Source organism: Sinocyclocheilus rhinocerous, unplaced genomic scaffold, assembly GCF_001515625.1.
Source record: "Sinocyclocheilus rhinocerous isolate Xijiao unplaced genomic scaffold, SAMN03320098_v1.1 scaffold889, whole genome shotgun sequence".
NCBI lineage: Eukaryota > Metazoa > Chordata > Actinopteri > Cypriniformes > Cyprinidae > Sinocyclocheilus > Sinocyclocheilus rhinocerous.
The window spans coordinates 39,400-51,507 of NW_015638024.1; the positions used below are offsets into that span (position 1 = coordinate 39,400).

Below are 12,108 nucleotides of genomic sequence, written 5' to 3' on the forward strand. Positions count from 1 at the left end.
ATTAATGTTTACATGAATCTCCAGCATGAAATGTGTCCCAAAGAAACAATTCTTATGAGCCAGCTCTTTTTAGTGAATTAAAAACATACAGCAAAGCCAGTGTTTTCCAATTGCCGAAATAATATATATATATATTGGTCCTTCAAGAATTTACAATATAGTCTGAATTCCAAATATCATTATGAACCGATTTTTTTTTTTAGTGACTCAAAACATACACAGCATGACCAGTGTAATTTTAATACTGAATGAATGATCAGATTCTTTTTACTGAATCAAAAACGTAACGCCTGGCCGGTGTTATTGTAATCATTAACAAATGATTTTTAAGAGATGGTTATTTTTAGTGAATTAAAAACATACACTATGACCAGTATAATTTTATTTCCAAACAACTAATTCCTATGAGCCAGCTCTTTTGTGGTCAGATTCCCAAACTAGTTATTTTTATAGCCATACTTTTAGTGACTTAAGAATATTTAGTGATATGACTTGAATACTACATGAATCTGTTTTTGGTGTTATGGAGTCTGCCTTGAACTGGTTCAGATCTTATTTTTCTAGTCACAGTCATGTTTTTATGGATGGCCACAGATCAGAGGTTGATCCGGGTAGTACTGGTGTCCCCCAGGGCTCAATTCTTGGTCCTTTGCTTGGTCCTCTATATTTTTCCATTCAGTCAACTATTAAGATCTCTTGACCTTAACTACCATTTTTATGCTGATGACACCCAGATTTATATCCATTCAAAACCAGGTCAAGATATGTAGACTTATCCCATCTTTCAGATTGTATTTCGGGGATTAAGACATAGATGTCTAACAATTGTCTGTGCTTGAATAGTTCTAAAACTGAACTCATGCTTCTCGGCTCTCCCCATCAACTGCACAATGCTGGTTCTTTAGCTCTGTCTGATGGTGTTGGGCTGGAGCTAAAAAGTCAATTAAAATATTTTGGAGTCACTTTTGATGCCAGCCTGTCGTTTGAGCCTTATGTGCAGAGCACTGTTAAAACCTTGTTCTTTCATCTCAAAAATATTGCACGTCTGTGACCTATGCTGTCTTTTTCCATTGCTGAAAGGATAATTAACTCTTTCGTCTTCTCACGTTTAGACTACTGTAATGCCCTTCTCATTGGAGAGTCTAAATCCTGTATCAACTAACTTCAGTACCTGCAAAATTCGCCAGCTAGAATTTTGTCAGGGGCTAGGGTTGTTGACCACATAACCCCTGTTTTGGCATTGTTGCATTGGCTTCCGGTAAGATTCCGCAATGATTTTAAAATCCTTATGTTAACATACAAGGTACTGCATGGTCTGGCTCCACAGTACTTGGCCGAGCTTTTAACACCTTATTCACCTATTTGTAATTTGCGCTCTTCTCAGAGTGGTCTTTTAGTCGTACCTAAAACATGGCTTCGTTCTAGGGGTGACAGGTCCTTCTCATCTTATGCCCCCAAATTGTGGAGTTCTCTCCCGGTTGACATCAGGGAGGCAAATTTGTTAGGTATTTTTAAATCTAATCTTAAAACATTTTACTTCTGGATTGCTTTTACTTGATTCGTTTAGTTTTTAGTTTCTTGTTCAATTATTTAGTCTTATTCCAGGGTTTTTTGTGTGTTGCTTTGAGTTTTGTGTTTTAATTTTCATTATTGTGCTTGCTTGTGTTGTAAAGTGCTTTGAGAAAGTAATTTTTAAAGGCGCTATACAAAATAAATGTATTATTATTATTATTATTATTATTACAGTGTAGTCTAAATTTGAATTCTAAAGCCAATGTGAGTTTTATGAGCCAATTATTTTTAGTGAATAGAAAATATAGTGTTATCTTCTTGTGTTCTTATTAGTCTGTGAATCAAAAACGTACAGTGCAACTAGTGATCTCTACAGTTGGCAACAGACTTCTGAGGGCACTAATACTATATACTAAGAATTGAATTTCTTTTTTGCAAACATATATTCCTCAAACGTTCTAAAATATCATTAATAGATCCCCTTAATGAATCAGAATGGAATAAAATAAGAAACTTTATTGTCATTATAGTAATACAACACAATTTGTTTGGTAGGTCTCAGAGACCAGCAGGATTGAAGAAATATAAGAATACACAATATAATTTAAAGTAGAAATTTAAAATAGAATAGAAGTAAATAGAATAGAGCCTAAGAGCTGTGAGAGCTATAGTGTTAATTTGGCTGATGCTAATTGAATCCGGCTCATGAGATCTGTTCATGCACTGTATTTAAATCAGCTTTTTAGCCACATTTTCTGTTCTGTTTCACACCTGAAATTGTTCATTCATACCCCGTCCTGGGTTAGTAAATAATCCTGGGTTTCCAGGTTTCAAAATTTCACACTGCATATTTGTAAACCCTGGCTTAATGTTCTTATTTACATTTGCAATTTAAATTTTTATGCATTTTGCATGATGCTTTTGTTCAAATGTTGACTTGCATTGCATTCGAAGTGACTTGCATTGCATTATATTTTATCACTTCATACATTCCCTGGGAATAAATCCCATGACCATGGTGGTGCTGCTGCCCGTTTGAGCTTCAGGAATTTGCATATTTATGAGGTTAGTAACATTGATTGGACAAATGCAGATTGGCCACATAGATTCTGTTTTTGAAATATCTTTAATATCTTATATTATATAAATATCTTTTAGAGAAATATCAAAAAAAAAATCACAAAAATAATGATCACTCAAGTTAATTCATTTGCTTTTACCGTTTCACTTACACACTGAAATTAAACAGCGTGAAAGCATATCAATATTTAATAAGGTAAGAACTGAGGCAGTTTATGATTGGTTGTCTGTGGCTAAACAAGTTGAAAGCATTGCTTACCGATTTGTGAGACCCAGAGTTTAAAAGAGGCCTTAACTTGGTTTTTAAAAGATGTTAACCCAGGGTTAAGTGTGAATTTGACAGGTCAATTGATCTTGGACTAATGGGCGTAGGTTTATAGAGCTTATAGGCATAGAGTGCTTTCTCCAAAGCCACTTCCTGTGTGATTTACAGTCTCCTCCAATCGGCACAGAGAAGAGCTGAGTGTCTTGCTTCCATTCCACCATCTGTCCTGTCATTCTGCATTAGTGTCACACACATGCCACAGCACTGACCTGCAGCCATAAATCAGTCTGTTCTCTGCTCTCCATTCTGCCCTTTCTGCCTGGGAGTCTGCCTGTTCTGCTGTTTCTTCATTCAGGTCGCACAGAGACACACAAACTCACACACCCTCTCGCAACCACCCAGATTTTCAATCAGCCAGCGGGAGGAACCCAGAGCCGTTCTGTTTATCGTGTTAAGACCGATGTGGGTGCCAAAAATCTTTATCCCAAGAATCAAATTAAGCATGGAGCCCACTTACTTCACTCCGAACAACCAGCCCTCCCCCTATCCCTCCTCTTTTTGCTTATTTTGTGTTGAGTGAAGGAAATCTGTGAGTTGTTGTTTGCATTTGCCATTCTGGGAAGGAGCCTAGCATCACCTGAATTTCATTTGGAATTCGCTTTCTTTATCTTGGAGCGTCTTCGAAGGTTTTAGTTCATTTTTCTGTATCTGTGTATTTGCACTTCATGCTTTTCTTCCTTCCTTTTTCCTTTCTCTTGCTCTCTCTCTCTCTCTGACTCGTTCTGTGTCTCCTGGGCTAGAAATGAATGCCGAGCAGGCAGAGGCTGCTGGTGTGACAGTAGCCAAGGCTGGCGTCATCGTATTCTCCAGTCAATTACCTTCTAATGATGTTTGAATGTGAATTGCTTTCCGTGTCCCTGAGCCTTTGCTGAAAGACTCTCTTTAGCAGGCACAGTGTTAGAAATGAAGTCAAAGTATTTTTTACAAGTGTAGAACGGGTTCCTGACTCATTGAAGACCTGGACAGCTGTATTAAAAAGAGTGCAGAACTGTTGTTTGGCTCGTAAGTTTGCATACTGCTTACAGAAACTGCACTCTATACTTTTTTTTAATTAAAGGCACAATATGTAATTTTCGCCGCTAGAGGGCGCATATTCAAAATAAACAAAGAGACAAAGGCGTAGTTTGATGACGCCGTGACTGAGTGTGGAATCATGGGAGTTGTCGTCTTCATCCCCACAGCCGATGCAATCCGATGGGACTCGGGCAGAAATCATGTTCATGGATCTTACATATTGTGCCTTTAAATAAGGAGAATCATAAAAATCAAATCTGGTTTATTATTTAGTACTTCCCTTATATAGTTAGTTTACATGAGTGTATTAGATAGATAGATAGATAGATAGATAGATAGATCTATTTATAATGATCGAATCCAGAAATTGAATCACATTTTCAATTTTAAACTGTCATTCTTCAAAGTCAAATCCAGGTGGGTTTCTTGTGGCCAATCTCCTTTAATAACTCCTATTAAAAACCTCATCCCATCCAGAAGCACACAGTGCTCAGTCATGCTTACTCATTCCCCCCTTGTAGAAGGCATTGCTGAAAAGTTCTGGTCCATTAACCTGGCTAAACATCTTGGCTTAGAATGCAGATCAGCTCAACGTGCTCACCTCATCTTGTGGCCTGACCCTCTCCCTCCTTCTCCACATAACCCCACATGCCACCACATCCATGGAGCTTATGGTCTCCTTGACCTTCATACTGTCTCTTTGATTCAATTAAGGAAGACAAATGTTAATGTATCTCCATACCATCTTCATCTCTGCTGTCTGCTTTTTTCTCCAATAAGCACAGACTTCATGAAAAATAAGACTCAGCACACAGATTCAGACTCCACTTGAGATCAAGCTGTATTGGGGAGAGTGGCAGCTGCTCTCCCCAGGGCTCCTTGGTGCACTGCAGCAAAACTATTTCACTGTATTATTAATACTGATAATTAAGGGACCACCATGTTGTGATGTGTTTTTATGGACATTTTACAAGATTATCTAACTCAAAGGGCCGTGGCAGTGCTCCCATGTTGGTTAGATCAGTGTATCTCACCACCTGTCCAATGTTTTTCTCATGTGCTGTAGGTCTGGTCGTCCTGTGAGCTTCACGGTTGTCTTCAACACTCCAAGCCCCGTCAGCAAGATCTCCTGGGTCAACCGGTTCCACTTAGCGAAAATAGCACTGAGTGAGTTTGAATTTTATCCTCCACTAACTCATGACTGGAGGTCTATTGATCCGAATCATTGACTATGATTGTTAAGATCTAAAAAAAAACAAAAAAAAATGTATTGAAATTACTACTACTACTACTGTATTATTATTAATATAAAAAATATTTAGAAAGATTATTTTAGAACCAGATGGGTGTTTTGTGTTTATTCAGAGTTCGTCCTAAGAGAAATGCCAGAAAATGTTAAGATATAATAATAATAATAATAATCACAATCATCATTATTATCGAAATGTATTGTCATTATTATTATTATTATTATTATTATTATTATTATTTAAATAATTATTAAGAAAGATGATTTTAAGATTGATTTTCAGATGGGTGTTTTGTGTTTATTCAGAGTTCATCCTAATAGAAAGGCCAGAAAATGTTTGCTGCATGCAGTAAAATAACAGACGATAAAATACAATTTCACAGTCTTGTAGCTTGGTTATCTCGTCTCTGCATTTACAAGGTTGTGACTTGTTGGCTTCCTTGTGTTTGTCACATCAGTGATAAATCAGAGTACAGCCATGTTTTATTTTGGACTTATCAATGCATAAAACAGTTTTAATATGTTTTAACCTCAGGGCACGGAGCTATTCAGACAATGCATATAAACTATAACTCCCTGAAGAAATGCCTATTCCTTCTATGTCAGGCTAATAGAAATGACCTCTCTGCCTCTGGTTTATTGAATAGTATTGGCATTGGAGTACTGGCAATTTTTGTGGCTCGGGATGAAATTAATTTCACAAAAGATTACCAATTTCATAAATGGTATAACATCTTTTTTTTACTTTCTGTATTGTAAAGCACAAAGCTGACATCACATCCTTAATTTATAATTTATGCATTTAGCAGACACTTTTATCCAAAGCGACTTACAGTGCATTCAGGCTATTACCAGTTTGTGTGTTCCCTGGGAATTGAACCCACGACCTTTTGCGCTGCTAACGCAATGCTCTACCACTGAGCCACAGGAACATTAACATCCTTAAACTCACAATATAGGTACTGTACACTATACAGTTTTTTTTTTAAAGGTTTTAGACGGTAGACTATATATATACTATTAAATATAATCCTTAACAAATCTTAAAATGATTTTAATAGCGTACTTTTTTACTGTTGTTATGCCTCTTGTAGCATTTGAAAATGATTGATTTGAGTTTTTATTGTCTTATTTTTAAAAATTTGGACATAATAGTACAATATTTTAATCATAACATATCCAATGTCCAATTTTATAATGTTATAATACTATAGGAGTCTTGGGAGTTTTTAGTAAGAAATGCTCCTGGCAACTTTTGTGGCTGGTGGGAAAAGCCCCTATTATCTTTGCATTGGTTTCTGCTGCAAAACAAATGCACATTTTGTTCATATGATTGTGAAAATAGTTCTATGTAAGAATTTCCAAACATCTGAACATGAATGCGTTAAATACTGCTATCAGGGCCAATGTGCCTTTTTAAGCTATTGAGGTAGTAAAGATACTTCATTGAAATTGCCACATTGACGCATCCAGATTGTTGTAAGTTGTGATAAAGCTCATTGAATATAATTTATGTGCTTGAATTGAAAATCAAATCTAGTAGCTTGGATTGTTTCATTGTTGCCATGCTTAAAAATACAGTGCCTCCGTCAGTCTGCAGATCATCAAAACTACTAGTGACTGATGGAGTCTGACTTTTCAGTGCCATGCTTCAGCAGCTTTTTCCACACCAGCTAAAGCTTAACAAAAACAAAAGAAGTAGTTTGACTTGATGAGGGGAATGATCAAAGATTATACCATTCTACTTGATGGGCACACAGAGAAATAAGCAGAAATAGGGTGAACTGGAACTACGTCTATAGGAGCCAAGAGCTGTAAGAGTCTTTACTGGAATCTGTTTTTACCTCTTATATCAGATTTCCAATCATTCTAAAGTGTCCAAGCTTTTCCAAGTTTATTTATTTATTATTATAATTTTTTTTGTAAATTATCTTGTTTTCACAACAATAATGGTCTTACATATGCTGCCTATGGCTATTTGTGAGCTGTTGTTGAAAAGAGTTTTACAGCAATAGGCAAATAGCAATCTCGGTTGACACTAAGTGGCAGCATAAGTAGCAACATCCCTCCAAAAAATTTAATAAATAAATAAATAAAAACAGCTAGATAGCGACAATAGAGCCTTTTTCACGAAAAACTCACTCCATTTCACTCCATTTCCTTTCTCTCCTTCTAAGCATTTTTTGCAAGAAGCCATTTGGCTTTCTCTGCATTTCCCCATTTGCTTTCCTGCTTTTTCTTGGCTCGTCAGACTTGTTGACCAGAATGAGCTTAAATTCGCAACTCACAGTGTAACTTTCACACTTCACTTTGCAGAGTCGTAACATGTCTCATTTGGAATGTGATTCTGAAATACACATCATTTCTGTACGTCAAAACATTCCAAGTGTTTTGTGCAGACGGGAGAGTGGTTATCCAACCTGCTGAAGATGTTAGTTACACCCTAATTTCATTACACCCACACATTGCCTACTCATTTACAATAACAGAAATGCTGGTGCAATTTCATGGGTGGCCTGTTGTTGCTGCGCTCTCTTACGTCCTTTGAGGATGTGTGGGTCTGATGTGGGCAGAAAAAAACCTTTGATTGTAGTCATTTGAGACCCTTCACCTCCCATCTGGCAGTGCATTACAACACAAGCCACTTCCTTATGTTATCGATCCCTATATTCCTCCATCCCATAGGTCCTCTTTGACATGTATTGGTCCTTATTAACAGATCCTGCAGTCTTCCACCCCACCTGTTTTCTGCTATACACCCTGCTTTGAGGTTTAACTTTTGTCTAATATAAAATGCACAGAAGCTGCTTTGTCTCTTATGAGAGCCATTAACAGGGTTTCGCGATGAGTAACACATGCTTGTATCTATATAAAACAGGCTGTCAGAAAACAGTGTTTGTGATATTGTGGCAGCATGCTGGGAACTCATGGGGCGTGAGATCGAGAGCTTTAACATGACTGTGGATGAGTGTGTCCCGATGGTTCCATAAATTATGAAGATTTGGTTCAGAGATTGCCACCACAATATGTGGTGCAGAGAAAAGGCCCAAATCTTTTTCCAAATGCTCCCTTGATGCATGTTCACAGGTGCACTTTTAATTAATATGTTTGACATGCAGGCTTCAAGGGTTCCTGACAGAAATGCCCAATTCTAGTGAATCAGTTCTGTTATGACAGTTCATGTAAACAAACTGATTCAAAATTGATTCATATATTCAAGCATTTTAGGTCTTATTTATTAAAAAAAAATTTAAAAGCTGAATAGTTAGTTCAATTCTGATGTGCACTGCTGTATTTTTCTTATGTAAATGATCTTTAAATACCATCACCATTATTTATTTATTTTTGTACCAGAAAAACACAGCTTTAATCAAATTATATATTAATGTAATTAATTTAATGTGGAATAGCTAAATTTGGAAGAAAAAAATATGGAATACATAATCTATAAACACTGCTGTTCAAAAGTTTGGGATCAGTAAAATGTTTAATGTTTTTTAAAGTAGTCTCTTATGCTCATCAGGGCTGCATTTATTTGATCAAAAATACAGTAATAACTGTAATTATGTGAAATGTTATTACAATTTAAAATAACGATTTTCTATTTTTAATATACTATTAAATATAATTTATTCCTGTGGTTGCAAATCTGAATTTTCTTCAGATATTACTCCAGTCTTCAGTGTCACATGATCCTTCAGAAATCATTCTAATATGCCAATTTATTATCAATGTTGGAAAAAGTTGTGCTGCTTAATTATTATTATTATTTTGGAACTTGTGATACTTTTCTCAGGATTCTTTGATAAATAATAATAAAAAAAATCTTTCGCATTGTTATGTAGAACCAGTGCAGGTCATTGTCCTTGTTTTTTTCTTTCTTTCTTTCTTTTTTTGCTTGTAGTCTAGCAACCTACTAAATTATGACTAGTTTGTAGCTTGGTAAACTAGGTTCAAAGTAGCTTCCTCAGCACTGGGCTTGTGCAGGGCCGTATTAACCATTGGGCTAGGCGGGGCTGAAGCCCCGGGACCCGAGCAAGGATGGGCCCGTGATTGGCTGTGGAGTAGATTGACTGGCCATCTGTAGCGCTGACCGCCAAAGCCCCACCACGCCCCCCTCTTAGCGCTATTATAGTGGAGCTTTTCCATAAATTCCATTAGAGATTAAAACGTAAAATCTGAATTTGGTTTACCAATCAAATGCATTTATTTAACGATATGTGCACGTATAAATCAAGTGATTACTGCCCCATATGTCCGCATTTACCTCAACTCTTCACTCCGATCTGGAAATGGTCGCACAAAGAACAATATTCGATAAGTAAAAATGTCAGCAATTCTGAGAGAGAGGGGCTCAATAAACGAAAACTTTAAAGAGAAAACATAAATGAGTAAAATCCCCAGCTAGGTTATTTTACTAAAGCTGATGGAGTGGAAGTTGTTGGAACAGCGAGTGGACCGCGCACATGGAGCAGAAAAAAAAAAAAAATCATCATCCCCACAGATTTTAGGTTAGTTTGATTATTAACTTGATGTATGTATATTGCTTTTTGTGTTTGAACAAACTTTATACATGTTCGCTTAAGGGTGGTGAGAAAATCCGGTAGAAATCCTGCATTATTTGATGAGATCTTAAAAGGATAGTTCACCCAAAAAATGAAAATACTGTCATCATATACTTACCCTCAAATTGTTCTAAACCCATATGAATGTCTTAGTTCTCCGCAACATAAAAATATATTTTGAAGAATGATCATAACCAGTTTCTGGTCCCCATTGACTCCAATAGTGTTTTTTTTTTTTTTTTCATACTATGGAAGTCATGGGGGCCCAGCAACTGTTTGGTTACCAGTATTGTCCCAAATATATTATTTTGTGTTCAACAGCAGAACTTGTCTACAGTAAGCTTATTTTTACTTAGGCTAGTATTATTTTTGTGATATTGAAATTGGCAACAAAAATAATGAAATTTCAGTGCATCAAGAATTTTGATATAGGATAAAAATCCTATTTAAAGCTTATATATATATATATATATAATTATTGTGATGGGGGCCCTGCAGTAAGTCATAGCCCCGGGGCCCAGTGTAGTCTTAATGCGGCCCTGGGCTTGTGGTATGTTTATATTGTCAGTAAATATATGCACGTACATGTACAAATGCAAAGAAAGGCAGATTGGTCAGAGTTGATAGGAAAAATCTTGGAAATGAAAAGTTTGCGGCATGGCAGGAGGGATATGGAGATCTCAGATTCTTTTTGTGTGTATCTACTCAATGTTCTTTGTGGTAGAGGATGTGACTGATAGTAAAGCTTTGTAAATTATGTGCAGGGCCGAATAGTGGGGGATAATTTATAAACCTATTGTTGAGATGAATCAGGTTGATGATAAACACTGTTTGTCAGCTGGAATGAAAGCCAGTGGTAGTTTACCCACTCCACCTGAGTGACACACACTCCATCTCCTCTCGCTCCTGATCAATGATCACTGCTGCGGTCTGTCTGGCATGGCTACATAATGAGAGAAAAGAGGACTTTTAGAACAATTCTGTGAAGTGCTAGTGGCCTTAACCTGTCTCTTCATTCACTGTATGGCTTAGCAACTTAGCAAGCAGGAATGGCATTTATGGATGTCATAGCAACTGTGCTCCCCCCAACCCCCACCCACCCTCACTTTTTCTCCAACATTCAAATGTGACCGAGTTACTGAGCTTTCCTTCATCAGAGCATTTTTTGAAACCCATTGATGCTTTCTAGGAAAAAAGCATATGGAAAATGCTCATGCTAAAATGAAAGAAAGGCAATGAAAGCCATTGCTTACTCCTTGCGTATTCTAAAGCTTTTACTTCATACAAAGAATCTTTTGAAGTAACTATACATTGCATTGAACCTTATGCTTCCAAATGACTGATTTATTAATGGATTGTGACTTTTCTTCCTTTGTGTAGTACAAGTGTGAATCAATTTTTGGTTTGTCAGTATGATTTCATCTACTGAAACTACAAAACCCAAGCAACAGCATAATATAGAAATCATAAAGCATATTATGTTATGTTATGTTTTAATTCATAAAATGAAAAATAAGTGTGCATTTTATATGATTTATAAATATTAATAGGAATTCAATAAACAGTTGTGCTGCTCAGCATTGATCCCTGAAGTGTTGAGCAACATCATGTGAACTTTTTTGATTCGCCTGTAGCTTTGCTGATTTTGTCAAAGTGCTTATAGATTGGCCTTCTTTGTAATTAATCATCACAGAAGATTTAAAGCCCACCGCTGTTCGTCGATAATGCCAAAGCATAATTAAAATTAAATCCCTATTATGTGATGCTTCTGTATAATTGCTAAGCTCCTTCTGGGAAAAACTGTAAGGTCCACAAGTGGTTATTAGCTATTATTGTGAATGACAAACAAGTTCGATAAAGTTCAGTGTATTGTTTTTGGAGTACATAGCTGTTAATTAAAAATGGTGTATGCACATTTTTTTTCTAAATAGATGTGCCTGCATTTGCTTTTACGGCTTGTGCTTCTTTCACAGAGTCAAGGCAGCAAACCACTGATGAAAGCGTCTGAGTATAGTACTCAGAAAGGCTGCGGTTCATCTATTCACAGCCTCACTGTGTGGCAGTTTTCTGGCCTGTTCTGATGAATGTTTTCAGCAATTTGAATGTTTGAGGAAAAAGCAATACTAGAGCACTAATATTTTGGGTGCTACAATTAGGTGGTCATGTGAAACTTAAAGGGGTCATATGATGCGATTTAAATTTTTCCTTTCTCTTTGGAGTGTTACAAGCTCTTGGTCTACCAAAGTGTAGAATAGTTCTAATACAGTTTGTCTGAAATAAATTGACAACCCAAATTCTTATCATTCATTTACTTTTATCTGACAGTTGTGTGTGTGTGTGTGTGTGTGTGTGTGTGTGTGTTT

General features: G+C 36.5%; 1 protein-coding gene across 1 annotated transcript in view; it reads left to right on the forward strand.

The window, feature by feature from the left end:
- LOC107749501 (rho guanine nucleotide exchange factor 10-like protein) overlaps positions 1–12,108 on the forward strand; it is a gene marked incomplete at its 5' end in the record, with an annotated part of 91,584 nt that overhangs the window by 36,813 nt on the left and 42,663 nt on the right. Inside the window, one exon of the mRNA XM_016564681.1 lies at positions 4,998–5,098. Coding sequence (XP_016420167.1) covers positions 4,998–5,098 — 101 coding nt within the window. The remainder of the gene's footprint in view (positions 1–4,997; positions 5,099–12,108) is intronic.